General features: G+C 39.1%; 8 protein-coding genes across 8 annotated transcripts; 5 read left to right on the top strand and 3 right to left on the bottom strand.

Moving 5' to 3' along the window:
• The first annotated feature begins 211 nt into the window (after positions 1–211).
• WALSEDRAFT_61249 (NAD(P)-binding protein) lies at positions 212–1,413 on the top strand. The gene is made up of 2 exons (XM_006959989.1): positions 212–896; positions 945–1,413. Exons 1-2 carry the CDS (start codon positions 242–244, stop codon positions 1,286–1,288), a joined length of 999 nt encoding a protein of 332 aa, XP_006960051.1. The 5' UTR covers positions 212–241; the 3' UTR covers positions 1,289–1,413.
• On the bottom strand, positions 1,321–2,505 carry WALSEDRAFT_65907 (WD40 repeat-like protein; the record flags this gene model as incomplete). Its single annotated transcript, XM_006959988.1, has 4 exons — positions 1,321–1,923; positions 1,966–2,230; positions 2,280–2,425; positions 2,473–2,505. 4 exons carry the CDS (start codon positions 2,503–2,505, stop codon positions 1,321–1,323), a joined length of 1,047 nt encoding a protein of 348 aa, XP_006960050.1.
• A 74-nt stretch (positions 2,506–2,579) lies between these two features.
• Positions 2,580–4,222, top strand: WALSEDRAFT_61248 (hypothetical protein). Its single transcript, XM_006959987.1, has 5 exons — positions 2,580–2,773; positions 2,817–3,507; positions 3,551–3,648; positions 3,697–4,052; positions 4,099–4,222. Exons 1-5 carry the CDS (start codon positions 2,586–2,588, stop codon positions 4,170–4,172), a joined length of 1,407 nt encoding a protein of 468 aa, XP_006960049.1. The 5' UTR covers positions 2,580–2,585; the 3' UTR covers positions 4,173–4,222.
• Positions 4,223–4,353: 131 nt separating this feature from the next.
• Positions 4,354–5,970, top strand: WALSEDRAFT_33711 (putative NADH-ubiquinone oxidoreductase). The gene is made up of 5 exons (XM_006959986.1): positions 4,354–4,572; positions 4,621–4,630; positions 4,676–4,854; positions 4,898–5,807; positions 5,859–5,970. The coding sequence occupies exons 1-5, from the start codon at positions 4,371–4,373 to the stop codon at positions 5,905–5,907; spliced, it is 1,350 nt and encodes a 449-aa protein (XP_006960048.1). The 5' UTR covers positions 4,354–4,370; the 3' UTR covers positions 5,908–5,970.
• Positions 5,971–6,690: 720 nt separating this feature from the next.
• Positions 6,691–8,126, top strand: WALSEDRAFT_61246 (HSP20-like chaperone). The gene is made up of 2 exons (XM_006959985.1): positions 6,691–6,953; positions 7,003–8,126. Exon 2 carries the CDS (start codon positions 7,623–7,625, stop codon positions 8,052–8,054), a length of 432 nt encoding a protein of 143 aa, XP_006960047.1. The 5' UTR covers positions 6,691–6,953; positions 7,003–7,622; the 3' UTR covers positions 8,055–8,126.
• A 344-nt stretch (positions 8,127–8,470) lies between these two features.
• On the bottom strand, positions 8,471–10,999 carry WALSEDRAFT_58475 (hypothetical protein; the record flags this gene model as incomplete). Its single annotated transcript, XM_006959984.1, has 4 exons — positions 8,471–9,414; positions 9,458–9,544; positions 9,591–9,727; positions 9,771–10,999. 4 exons carry the CDS (start codon positions 10,997–10,999, stop codon positions 8,471–8,473), a joined length of 2,397 nt encoding a protein of 798 aa, XP_006960046.1.
• A 38-nt stretch (positions 11,000–11,037) lies between these two features.
• Positions 11,038–11,991, bottom strand: WALSEDRAFT_61245 (hypothetical protein). The gene is made up of 2 exons (XM_006959983.1): positions 11,369–11,991; positions 11,038–11,321 (listed from the first exon to the last, which is right to left on the bottom strand). Exons 1-2 carry the CDS (start codon positions 11,654–11,656, stop codon positions 11,100–11,102), a joined length of 510 nt encoding a protein of 169 aa, XP_006960045.1. The 5' UTR covers positions 11,657–11,991; the 3' UTR covers positions 11,038–11,099.
• Positions 11,716–12,663, top strand: WALSEDRAFT_61244 (hypothetical protein). The gene is made up of 5 exons (XM_006959982.1): positions 11,716–11,998; positions 12,047–12,075; positions 12,123–12,252; positions 12,295–12,357; positions 12,401–12,663. The coding sequence occupies exons 1-5, from the start codon at positions 11,740–11,742 to the stop codon at positions 12,619–12,621; spliced, it is 702 nt and encodes a 233-aa protein (XP_006960044.1). The 5' UTR covers positions 11,716–11,739; the 3' UTR covers positions 12,622–12,663.
• The last annotated feature ends 7 nt before the right edge of the window (positions 12,664–12,670 follow it).

The raw sequence follows: 12,670 nt of genomic DNA, 5'->3' as shown, positions 1-12,670 counted from the left end.
GATGGCTATCTAACTATATTGATGCCATATCCATAGCTATTCTATGCGTATGATTAAATTATGTAATCTATCTTTGCTTTGTAAGTAGCTCTGATGTCATTTCACAGTTCCACGGAGAAGTCTTCCGTTTGCGATAAAAATGGCGCAATGCAGCGGTATAAGCATCCGTCTTAATAATACGATACAACTACTTTGATATATAAGGATTACACTCCTTGAACTTTAAAGATCAACTAGTACAATGACAAAGGTTTTTATCACAGGAGCAACAGGATATATTGGCGGCAGTATCTTATCCAGATACTTAGAACACTATCCGGATTTCACTTTTAGAGCACTCGTTAGATCTGCAGAGAAGGCAGACAAACTGAACGAAATCAAGAACGTAGAGGCTGTAATCGGTGACAATAACAGTGACGCAGTCATACAAGAGGAAGCCAAGAATGCTGATATCGTAGTACATACATCTATGTCTGCTGACGATCTTCCATCAACTAAGTCAATTGTCAATGGTATTCTTAAGGGCAAGGGCAGGAATGCGATATACATCCATGTATCTGGTACAGGTGCTCTCGTTGACGATGCTCGTGGTGCTCACGATCAAATTGCCTCATATGATGACGCAGACAGCACACATATCAATACACTGCCTGCTTCGAATATTCACAGAGACGTTGATACATACTTACTTGAACAGAGCGACAAAATTCAATTGCACTTGGTCTACCCAAGCACCATCTGGGGGCAAAATTATGGACATCAACTCGCAAAACGTGGTATTAGCAACCCAATCTCTATGCAAATACCAGATCTTACGAAAGCTGCAATTGCACTTAAGCAGGCCAAGACAGTCGGTGCTGGTAAAAACATCTGGCCAAATGTTAACATAGAGGAACGTGGGTTTCCTTTCTAGCCTTTTGGTGAAATTTCTAATCTCTCACTAGTTGTCGACTTATTTGTTCTTGTCTTAGATAACGCGCTAGCTGGTAAGATCACATCTGACAAGAATGGATCATACTTCTTCGGTGCCACAGATCATTATTACTTTAAAGATGCTGTTAAAATAATTGCAGAAAGCCTTTCCAAGCATGGTTTATCAAAGAATACAGTTGAACCATTCACTGATGAGGAAGCCAAGAAGTATGTTGGTGGATTTTATCTTGGATCAAACGGTCGCGCAACAGCATCACGCGGTAAAAGCATTGGTTGGTCACCAACAAAGGGCACGAAAGAATTCTTCCAAGACATTCCAAGCTTGGTCGATGATTTAGTCAAGATTAGTAAATAAATAATGATATTGTACAATGTATGTCTAATGAATTAATGATCACTACGACGACTGTCTTGCATAGGTAACCAAAAATCTAATTCAGATCCTGCTGCTGTAGCCATCATGATCATTTTTGGATTAAATGAAACAACTTTACTTGGCTCTTTATTGTGATTATCTGTGCTGACTATCGGTGAAAGATTCCTCGCCTCGTGATCTTTTTGCTCAGTAAAAGGCGGTATTTCCCATACGAATATTTTACCATTCTTTGAACCACCAACAACGTAATTACTGTCTGGTGTCCAACTCAACATATCCCTGTGTAGCTGGCTACTTGAGAAGGTTTCATGTCCCGTCAAACGGTAGTAAATTTGACCGGTGAATGAGTTCAATATGTAGTGATAGTAGCTATTTGTACCAACTAACATATAATTACCATCTGTAGAGAACTTGATACAGGTTGGATGAGGGTAGATCGATCTTCCAGGTACTTTTGGATCTTTGTCTTGCAAAACGAACGTCATGAAAGGCGCTTTATCGAATTCTTTGGTGTCGTATAGCAAAATGGAAGATTCTTTGTAGAGTGAGACCGCAAATATCAACCCAGTTGGATCCCAAGCTGCTGTTGAATTCCCTTGAATATTGAGAAGACCCTGGTATGTGTTAGGTTAAAACGTATAGTTGCAAAGGCTTACCATACACTGTGGGCTACGTATATCCCACAATCTAACGGTGTCATCACTGGATGCTGATAAGAACTGGTCGCTGACAGGACTCATTTCGAGTGAATTAACTTTACCATTATGGCCTCTAAAGTATTGCAGATAAGTGTTATCATGTAGAGAATGGTATTTAATCGAGTTATCGACCTTTGTTGAAGCGTAAAGAATAGTAGAACTTGCGTGAGTGAAACAAGGTAAATCTATGCCGTATTTCTCACTTTTAAAGTGTTTTTGATGTCTAGTTGTTATGTCAGAAGGCCTGTTCGCTCTAGAGACTATAAACGCACTTTCCGAGTCTAGCGTCGAATATATGGAAACCGTCATCAGATGCTGCTGTAACGCAAGTTGAACCTGTATCATCGAATGCTATACTAGTGAATTGTTTATCTTCTTGACAGTAGCCAGTAAATGCTTTCGAAGGCTTGAACGATTTCTGGGTGATTGTTAGAAATTAGAAGCTATAGCGATCTATATACCAACCATAATGTCCGCATTAAGCGATATTTTGGACATTTTGTCTCTATAGTAGTTGGTAGTTCGAGATAAAGATATAGTGATCCTTCAACTCCTACCATCACCATTATTATTAGAAAATGAACAGCTACAGTCAGATGGGCTACAGCCAATCACCCTCACAGCAGCCAACTCAACAGCCAGCCTCTGTTCAGAATATCTACACACAAGCCCAAGCTCAGCAGACAGCCCAGAATGTAAACTCAAGCCAATTAGGACAGACGAAGAAGCGTCAGTCAGATCTAGAGGAAGCATTGAAGCAGTACAAGTTGGTATATCTACTTTTATCGATTTATCTAACAATTCATTAGGAAAAAGAGACCAACTGATAGATCACTACCACCGTCAATCCAAGGAATAGATTCAGTTAGAGAGCAGTCAAAAATGTACGATGATCTACTCAGATTCGAGAAGAGGCTCGATATGATTTCCGCTCATAAGAGGTCCCAAATACATGACAGCCTTCAGCGTCCAGCCAAAACAACCAGACAACTCCGTGTTTTCATCTCAAACACCGCGTCTGGTCAACCTTGGCAACAACAACAAGATGGTGTTGTCAATTTCGAAACCGGAACTGGTATACCTGCCTGGACACTCAAGATTGAGGGTAGATTGTTAGACGGTAATACAACAAAAGCCAACCGCGGACCACCTAGGAAGTTCTCCTCTTTGTTGAAGTCTATGATTGTCGAGTTCGATCGTGATAGCTCACTTTACCCTGAATCTTCAATCGTTGAATGGCATAGACAACCCGCTGAACCTGAAAAAGATGGTTTTGAAATAAAGAGAAGAGGTGATCAATCATTGAAAGCTAGGATTATTATACATTTGGATCATATACCAGAAAAATATGGTATTAGTGAACCACTTTCTCAACTCTTGGGTATCAAAGAAGATTCAAGAGCTGGTATTATCACTCACATGTGGGCATACGTCAAGCAAAACAATCTCCTTGACAAGGAGGATAGAAGGATCATCAAAGCTGATGATAATTTAAAGAGCGTAAGTCTGATCTAGTTAAGCTTTTTATGCTAAAGGAACTCAGATATTCGGTTGTGATTCTATATATTACCATCAACTACCTGAAGTCGTACAAAAGTTTTTGTTGCCTGTTGACCCAGTTGTTTTAGAGTACAATATTATGTGAGTAGTGAAAAAGACCCAAATATGTCATTCTAATAGAAAACATAGGGTCGACAAAGAGCAAACCTTCGCAGAACATGCTTATGACATTGAGGTTGACGTTGAGGACCCAATTAAGCAGAAGATGAACAACACTATTTCAACTTACATGCCAAATCATGAATTATCACAAAAAATCAGTCAATTAGATGAAGAAATTAGCCAATCAGCTGTAGCTGTTAGAAACGCAGTAATAAAGAGAGACTTCTTAGATGAGTTTAGCAAAGATTCAGCTGCGTTTATCAAGAACTGGATCAATAGTCAATCTAGAGATCTCGATTTGATACTCGGTACTGAACACGCGAATGTGCCATTAGAGGAAATGCGTAGAGCAGATTTCTATCGTCGTGATTGGGTACAAGAGGGTGAGTATTGCTTCCATCGAACGACAGCGACTGACGGAAAAACCAGCAATAATCGTCGCAGAGTCGAAATTGTACGCCGAGAAGAAGAGCAAATTGAGTCAAGTAAACCCAGTAAACTAATAGCTACATGTAATCTTTTGTATTTATTCATCATTTCAGAATCCAAGAAATCTTACGATTGAAGTTGAAAACGGGATAAAAAGCTGTAAAAGAAGATAAAAACATAATAATAGAAAGTATTAATAATAAATAAAAGTATAATTTATATTTTCATCAAATGTGTTTTTGCTCGACGCTGGTTGGCTCACGACAGCGATTATGTTCCGTTTAAGTTCATTGAGGAATAGCTTAAGAGCGCCATCGTTAGCTAGTAGATGCTTTAATACAACGGCTACTAAGCTCCAATCACCTACAGTCGGTACTTCTTCTGCCACTGTAGAGGATATGCACGATTTGAGTGCAGAAGAGATACTTAGAGACAGCGGCGATAGAAAGGACGCTGATTTACGTCACTTTACAGGTGAATATACACTTTAACTGTTATTCTAACACTTACACCAACTTATAGTAAACTTTGGGTGTGTAGTATCCATACAACAGTTACCAGTCTAATAGAACCACAGTCCACAGCATCCAGCGGCTCACGGTGTATTGCGTCTCATTCTAGAACTCAACGGTGAAGAAATCCTTAGAGCAGACCCTCACATTGGTCTTCTCCACCGTGGTACTGAGAAGCTCATGGAGTACAAGAACTACGTACAAGCATTGCCATACATGGACCGTCTTGATTACTCATCAGCTAGTGCGTTTTTTATTACACCCAACGCCAGCACTGACAAAAACAGTGACTAACGAACTTTCTTACACTAGAGCAGTAGAGAAATTACTCAACATTGAAGTACCAGAGCGCGCACAGTGGATTCGTACTTTGTTCTCTGAAATTACTAGAATTTTGAACCACATTATGGCCGTTCTCTCACACGCGATGGATGTTGGTGCACTTACACCTTTCTTGTACGGTTTCGAAGAGAGAGAGAAACTCATGGAATTCTACGAAAGAGTTTCAGGTGCACGTTTACACGCTGCATACATAAGACCAGGTGGTGTTGCATTCGATCTTCCACACGGTTTATTGGAGGATATACACAAATGGGCAACTCAATTCAGCTCTAGAATTGATGAAATTGAAGAAATCGTTACCGGTAACAGAATTTGGAAGGAACGTACGATCGGCGTTGGTAGAGTAACTGCTGATGAAGCTCTCGATTACGCTTTCTCTGGTCCAATGTTGAGAGGTTCAGGTATACCTTGGGATTTAAGAAAAACTCAACCTTATGACAAGTACTCTGAGGTTGACTTTGACGTACCAGTTGGTGAAAATGGTGATTGCTACGATCGTTACATTTGTCGTGTTCAAGAAATGAGAGAAGCAGTTAGAATTATTGGTCAATGTTGCAACAAGATGCCTCCAGGTCCATACAAAATTGATGATCACAAGATTGTTCCACCACCAAGAGCTTCAATGAAGGAGTCCATGGAGAGTCTTATTCACCACTTTAAGATCTTCTCTGAAGGTTTCTCCGTACCACAAGGTGAAACTTACACCGCAATTGAAGCTCCAAAAGGTGAAATGGCTGTTCATTTAATTAGTGATGGTTCCAACCGCCCATACAAATGTAAAATTCGTGCACCTGGTTTCGCTCATTTGGCAGGTGCTGACTTCATTTCCCGTCATCATTTCTTGCCGGACATGGTGTAAGTTTACTTCATTAGTAAAAACAGTAAAATATTGACAAACTACTTTAGCGCTATTATCGGAACCATGGATCTGGTTTTCGGTGAAGTTGATCGTTAGCTGTGCTTTTTCTTTCTTTTTTGTACCCCTCTTAATATGAATTTTTGAGACATCTCTATGTTCGAACTTGTTTATCTGTTAATAGTCAATTATCATGATAGAGGAGTGTGATTCCATTGCTACTGCTTTGTGATACGATCTAATCATATCTTCATTTTTTTAGATATTTTTAAAGCGAATGTGATCGGCATAGATAACACACTGACACTTCTAAAACACTATATTTTAACTAATCCGCTGTATAATCATGTATATTCAGATATGTTCATGGTATGAGTCGTTCGCTACTTTGTTCTTAAGTCCGGGGAATGTAACATACTAGCGGCGGGATGGAGCAACATCCGAGATTAAAACTAAACTGTTGTGCTAATTTTTTTAATCTATTGTTAATGAAAACATCAATTGATTGCCGGATTGCGTATCTCTTAAGTACGTATACTGTGGTTTGTTTGCAAGTGGCTACAGGATCACACTTGTCCAGATGTTCATATTGTAAGATATAAACAATACATTAGAGACTCTTTTCCATCACACTATCCTTCTTTTTCTGTGACTGTGTATTTTCTCTCATATTTCTAACATTCTTCGACCAGGAAATGCACCGAAAAATGTGCTGACTAGGCAAAAAGAGATCTCGTGATGATTAAAATAGAGTTGAAGTTACTTAATAAACGCTATAGTTGACATATGCAGCTTATATTGTCTATATGCATGTGAAACGGAACCTCTCAGCTGTCAAGAGACCAGGGCTGGATTCTGTTTTAGTACAAAACAACACAAAGGTCAGCTGAGGAACGGTCTTGAAACCCGGGTAGGACTTTTTTAGACAAGTTGTGATCTACATAGCGCGCACTCTTTGTACATCCCCCAACCAGTCTGTCTTGTCCCCCATCTGATATAATCACAAACTGGTGACTTCGCGCTTTCAGAAAATCAATCAAGAAGATATATTAAATTCTGAGTTGGCATTACTTCCTTCAATAATTACATACATATTTCAAGAGAATAATATTTTCGTTGTCTTGATGTCCTTTGTACCTTCGAAGGTGAGTTTCATGAAATAGACAAAGTATATCTATCTAACAAACAGACTAGCCGATAAAGATTCCAAGTTGGACAAGTGATCGTCGACAATGGCGTTGTAGCAATACACAATGCTTGTGTTGGGTACCAGTAGAATTCCGCAACTGTCCTCATTGCAGCTATCCTAGACCTTCTGGTCCGTAGATGTCTCTCGATAGTCAGGTATCTAGTTTGGTAGCCTATACACTACCCTTTGTCCTCTTACAGATCAAGCATTGGTGAACATATACACTTCACCCACAAAGAAAATAATCTAGTGTCTTCTAGTATATTGCATCAGCTTATATATACCATAAAAATGCATTTGTATTTCTTATTTGCATCTTAATTCTATCATTGAACTTGCCGCTGTCTTATCTCTTAGGTTCTGACGTCGACGAGATTTCTAGAGTTGCTGATATGATAGAAATAATATTTGAATATATTAGCAATCAACTGTTTGCTTACTAATTTAGATCTTTCTGTTCTGTTCTGGAAAAGTGTGGAAGGTGAATCTACGAGAAGTCTCTAGGAATTGTAGACAGATATATAAGCTGAGGTAGCGTCTCATTTGTCGACCATCAACAACCAAACTAGCAAATCTACTTCTCAAACGCACTTAAACCACTAATCTTAAGCATACAAAGCATACAATGACAATCTTCTACAACCAACCAAGCAACTTTGAATTCCCAATTGAATTCTTTATTGAGGAAGCTGCACCAAGAAAACACACTAACGCAACACCTTCAACATCTAAACCTCGCCTTGATTTGTTAGAATACGAGAATTCATATGAAGCAAGACTAAACCTTGCAGGATACAAGAAAGAAGAGCTGGATATATCAATACACGATCATAAGATTACTGTCAAGGCTAGTCATCCAGCTGAAGAAAACAAAGACAACAAATTTAACTACTTGATCAATGAGAGTAGATCTTCACCAGAAGCTAGTCGGACATGGAAAATTCCAGAGCACGTCACAAAAGACAACATACATGCTGCTTACACCGACGGATTACTCACTCTGAGATATTCAAGACATGCCCCTGAATCTGAGCCAAAGAAAATCAACATAAATTAATTTGCTATTGAGTTAACCAATAGAAATATTTCAAGGACATTTGCAATTAAGTTATACATACTGTTTCTCTTGAATTTTCACGAGCGTCGAGTGTTACCATTTGAGAGTTGCCTGCTTTAATTACTTATTCTCATCTTTGTGCGTCTAATAAAACGTTTGGATGATTTTTGATTACCTTATTGTAATAAGTGAATACTTGCTAAAGTTCTCAGCGAGCAAGCAAATGACACTGTTTCTCGTGAACAAACAAAAACGAAATTTTTGTTAACCTTAGTAGGTACCTCTTGTGACATTCCAAAAGTAAATAAATAATATATAAAACTAATAGGAAATATTACAACATCTATATTTAATGCTTTTATTGATATACTCTTAATGCAAATGCGAATTCAATTTCAATGAGTTTTATGAGACACTCAAAACTCATCAAGCTGGGTCGGATCATATTGTTGCTGATTGTTAGTCTTCTCATTTGACTCCTTAGCCGCATTCCTCTTTGGTCTATTCTCGGCTATAGGTTTTTCGAAATCCTCCTTAGCAAATCTGTACATAATATCGGAACTTTCATAGTTTTCGTCACTTTTCATTGCATTCCTTGTATCACTACTGCTATTTGTGAGTGCTTGAAGGATCCTCTTGCGTTCATTTCTAGCTTCAGGATCATCATACATTATTCTCAGCGATTCGTTCTGTTGTCCATTTGTCTGAGTACTGTTTACTTGTGACAGGATGCTAGGCGGTGGGGATGGTGACGATAATGGTGACGAAGTTGCCTTAGAAGGTGCAGCAGTTACTTCTTTACGATTATCAACTTGCTCTTCTAAAGGTATAGGTGCTGGTGTTACACTATTATTGGCTGAATCACTGGTCGATGTGCGCTTCAGGCGTGGTCGCTTTTTCGTTTTGCTGTTATTTGGATATATTTTCTCACCTTCCTGTTTCAATAACTGAACTATACTATCATGAAGTAATTCTCCATTACTACTATTCTCTTTCTTTATTTTGAAAGGATTAGTTGAGAGTGTTTTCCGTAGTGGAATATTAGCAGTAGGTGAAGATTGCAATTGCGATAATCGTTTTGGAGAAGATTGCGATGACGGTAGCATAATAGAAGGTGGCTGTACTGTTGTTTCACTTTGAGAGTCAAAGAAATTGGTCTCATTTTGTTTATACTTCTCTGGTGTCCAGATATACTGTTCAATTGGAGAAATCCGTCCTGTTGAGATCGTCTGCCAGACCCATTGGACATCAACGACAGGTGTTTGCCATTCCAATGCTCTTTCGAGCCTTTTACCACGCGGTGGCATTACCGATATTAGGTGGGTTATACCACGCGGATAGCTGCTTTTAGTTGTTATACCTATTTCATGAGTTATCGATTAGACTATCACGCTATAACTCACCTAATAATCTAAAAAATCGCATAATTTGGGTCCGGTCACACTCATCTAAACCGCTAAACGTGATACACAAAGAAGCCGCAAATTCAGCTAAAATGGGTGTTATAAAGCGACGCAAATAGCGAAGACAACTTACGTGAAATAGTTGGCATTTCGAATGGTCTGAAAAGCGGACTACTATTATATGGAATGATTTTGGATTCATACATACACCTTTCAACCCAGCATTCAGTTATTGTGAGTGAGGGTATTTCTGTTGTATATGTATTACCACTAAGAGATCGTCAGACATACTTTAATTGTAAAAGATTCCTACCTGTTGAATGGAACTATAGTCACATCTGCCAAATTAACCGAATTAGTTACACTAGCGCCATACTTTTCCAACTCTAAGTCTAGCCTATGTGATTTTGACTTTTCGAAACCTCTATGTGAGAATGTGTAATTGTTAAACACCTTACCCTGATCAGCAGATGAAGCAGGTTGGATGTTGTTGTTGGCAAATGAGTTGGTTGCAGGAAGTATTGTTTGTGTAGGCATATTGAATGCGTTTGAGGTGTTGTTGAATGATTCATCTTTAAAGAAACTATTTGAAGTATCTATATGTGTTGATCTCTCTCTAACTGGTGATTTGGTAGTCTGCGAAAGTATGCCTTCAACCAGAGAAGATTTTGCTACTTTATGCTTCTTCAAAACAGCCTTCTCTAGATCTTCGTTACCCGGTTGTTCAACGAAACTTCTCTTTTTGTTGATAACTGGTTGTTGTACTTCGGTCTCTTGGGGTAGAATACCAGGACGCTTAGCTTGTGATGCTCTATACTTGGAAATATCAGGGCGTTCTTTCTCCGTTGAGAACTCCTCCTCTGGTAGACGGCCGTTGACGGCGAGGCAAGCATTTATCCACTCTGTCCAGACTATCTTGATCTTATTTTCATTGTTCATATTGTAATTTCTCGCCCATTTAACCTTCTGTGATGTAGTGTTCTCAGTGACTAAATGTGTACACTGTTTGTGTAAATCTCTCGATATGTTCGCACCATTTGCGATGAGTGACCTCTCAATTTCTTTTCTAATTGGACCAGCTTCGACACCAGACATTGAGATTATAAGATTGGTAAACGGTAAAAGTGTGTACTTCTGAATGAGTGCTTCTACATCTACATTCTCACCGTCGATCCATTCTAAGTAGGATTGTTCAATAAAGGCTGGTAACAATACTGTTGCACCTAATTGAATCGCACAATTATACTTTGGACTGCCAAACTCTATAGCTATGAGATGTGTAACGTTATCTGTGAAATTGGATTCATAAGTAGCACCCATTTCCATAGCTTTCTTGTATAATTCGTGCCTATTAAGTATACCTGTAGAGCAGAATACAAAACCGTCTAATGGCTTCTCTGATGTCGTTTTCAGGTGTATATCATCAGCTTCATCGTAGAATTCCTCATGTTGCTCATTAATGCCAGATGAAGCAACTTTTGGTCGTGGTTTTAGTTTAACATTGGGTATTTTACGCGTTAAATGACCCCTCCTGTGTGACATGGTATATATAAAGAGAGAAGACGCGTATTTTTCATAAGATATAAACAAAATACATTACAGTAATACAGGGGTATTAAAATCGTTATCGTCGTTACATTTCTTAAAATCCATTGCCATCAAAGCTACCACGGAGGATACGCTCACCCATTGGTGAAACTGATCTCTTCTGGTCTGATTTTCTCCTTCCAGGTGCTAGTTTAGGTGATACTGAAGTAGCTGGTTGCTCTGGCTGTTCTACGGACATTAATGGTTGCTTAGCCGGGATAGTGTTTAAACCACCCGGAGTTTCGTTTGGTTGTGAGGAAGGTGGCTGGTTTGTGCCCTGAATGCAGGATAAGATGATGCGCTACATACTAGTATAATACCTACTTTAAAAGAGAACCGCCTGAATAAACTGGTTATTCCACTATTTCCTGAAGCACCCGGTGGTGAAGGCTGTCCACTAAGCTCGAAGCTACCTGAAGGTCTCCTAGGCGGCTGGATAGACAACGTCTGCGGTTGTGTAGGAGAAACGCTCGTTTCTTTGAATGGCTGTGAACTGAATGGCGAAGTTGATGGTAAAGCTGCTTTTACGGAGCTAGGCTTGTGGTTTAATGAGCTTGTTGTACTCTCGCTGCTGCTGCGTTGTCTGTGTGGAATATTTATTGATTCGCTCATGGTGGTGTGACGTAAACTGAGGACAGTTACCGCCAGAGGGTCTTCTTCCTTGGAGAGTTGCCATTATCAGCTGAAAATAAAAAATGTCAAAAATAGTCAAAAAGGTAGTCACCGATATTACAGGGAAATATGTTTTTAGTAAAGTTATAACCGGACCACGAAACCCACTATATCAGGAGTTTACAGACGACGAAGGGCATGTTCAATCGAAGAAGAGAGAAGTTCCGGTTGGGCTGAGTAAAAAAGATCAAGCTGTGCTGAAGAAAATCAGAAAGAGAGCCTATTACCTCGATAAGGGTTTTACTATTTGTGGATTCAGATTTGGATATACCTTTATATTTGGTGTGTATTTCTTATATTAGTTGTAGCCACCCACTAATACCCATTTAGGTCTCATTCCCGGCTTTGGTGATGTCTTGGTGAGCAAATCGCAGTTGATTACGTCATATGAATTCTGACATAATAGGACGCTCTTCTCAATTACTTTTTAGTACTTAGATTAGCTGAGAAAAATCTAGATTTACCATCGGGTATTATAAACCATGCATGGTTCAACAACTTAGCGTCTTTAGGTTTCGGATTAGTCCCTCTAGCCGGTAAGTGTCTGGTATGTTGTAGACGAATATTAACAAGCTCAGGTGACCTTGTTCTGGCTGCTTGGAAAGCCAACTCTCGTAATGCACAAATGTTCGAAGAATACTGTGAGAATAAAGCAAGACATTGGAAAAAGCTAACTTTATACAGTGATAAAACGCGCGGAGTTCTATATCAACCTTCCAGAAGAATCTAAAGAGCTAGCTGCACAGTTAGATATCCAAGGTGACGTATTATACGACCAAGAGAATGCTGAATTCCCGAAAAAACTTTTCAAAGCAGCCAAAGGGATCAAAGCAGGACACGGTCTGAAGAAGTCTGAAGGTGTCAAACTCAGGGAAGAAATCAAACAGAAGTTATCTAATGTCTAATTATTATTATTTTATATACCAGTTGCTTATTTTATTTGTTTCTTCTTGA

This window comes from Wallemia mellicola, assembly GCF_000263375.1.
Source record: "Wallemia mellicola CBS 633.66 unplaced genomic scaffold WALSEscaffold_22, whole genome shotgun sequence".
Classification (NCBI taxonomy): domain Eukaryota; kingdom Fungi; phylum Basidiomycota; class Wallemiomycetes; order Wallemiales; family Wallemiaceae; genus Wallemia; species Wallemia mellicola.
The sequence above is the reverse complement of the archived record's forward strand: the minus strand, read 5'-3'. Positions and strand labels throughout refer to the sequence as shown.

What these genes read in the sequence shown, in the direction of transcription:
- WALSEDRAFT_61246 (XM_006959985.1), top strand. Translation starts at nt 7,623, where the DNA reads ATGACAATCTTCTACAACCAACCAAGCAACTTTGAATTCCCAATTGAA.
- WALSEDRAFT_61249 (XM_006959989.1), top strand. Translation starts at nt 242, where the DNA reads ATGACAAAGGTTTTTATCACAGGAGCAACAGGATATATTGGCGGCAGT. An exon ending in AAATGTTAACATAGAGGAAC is followed by an intron (nt 897 to 944) that starts GTGGGTTTCCTT and finishes ATCTCTCACTAG; the next exon opens with TTGTCGACTTATTTGTTCTT.
- WALSEDRAFT_61245 (XM_006959983.1), bottom strand. Translation starts at nt 11,656, where the DNA reads ATGAGCGAATCAATAAATATTCCACACAGACAACGCAGCAGCAGCGAG. An exon ending in TCAGGCGGTTCTCTTTTAAA is followed by an intron (nt 11,322 to 11,368) that starts GTAGGTATTATA and finishes TCCTGCATTCAG; the next exon opens with GGCACAAACCAGCCACCTTC.
- WALSEDRAFT_61244 (XM_006959982.1), top strand. Translation starts at nt 11,740, where the DNA reads ATGTCAAAAATAGTCAAAAAGGTAGTCACCGATATTACAGGGAAATAT. An exon ending in TGGATATACCTTTATATTTG is followed by an intron (nt 11,999 to 12,046) that starts GTGTGTATTTCT and finishes ATACCCATTTAG; the next exon opens with GTCTCATTCCCGGCTTTGGT. An exon ending in ACAAATGTTCGAAGAATACT is followed by an intron (nt 12,358 to 12,400) that starts GTGAGAATAAAG and finishes AACTTTATACAG; the next exon opens with TGATAAAACGCGCGGAGTTC.
- WALSEDRAFT_33711 (XM_006959986.1), top strand. Translation starts at nt 4,371, where the DNA reads ATGTTCCGTTTAAGTTCATTGAGGAATAGCTTAAGAGCGCCATCGTTA. An exon ending in TCTTGATTACTCATCAGCTA is followed by an intron (nt 4,855 to 4,897) that starts GTGCGTTTTTTA and finishes TGACAAAAACAG; the next exon opens with TGACTAACGAACTTTCTTAC. An exon ending in CATTTCTTGCCGGACATGGT is followed by an intron (nt 5,808 to 5,858) that starts GTAAGTTTACTT and finishes AAACTACTTTAG; the next exon opens with CGCTATTATCGGAACCATGG.
- WALSEDRAFT_61248 (XM_006959987.1), top strand. Translation starts at nt 2,586, where the DNA reads ATGAACAGCTACAGTCAGATGGGCTACAGCCAATCACCCTCACAGCAG. An exon ending in CTGATGATAATTTAAAGAGC is followed by an intron (nt 3,508 to 3,550) that starts GTAAGTCTGATC and finishes AAAGGAACTCAG; the next exon opens with ATATTCGGTTGTGATTCTAT. An exon ending in GTTTTAGAGTACAATATTAT is followed by an intron (nt 3,649 to 3,696) that starts GTGAGTAGTGAA and finishes TAGAAAACATAG; the next exon opens with GGTCGACAAAGAGCAAACCT.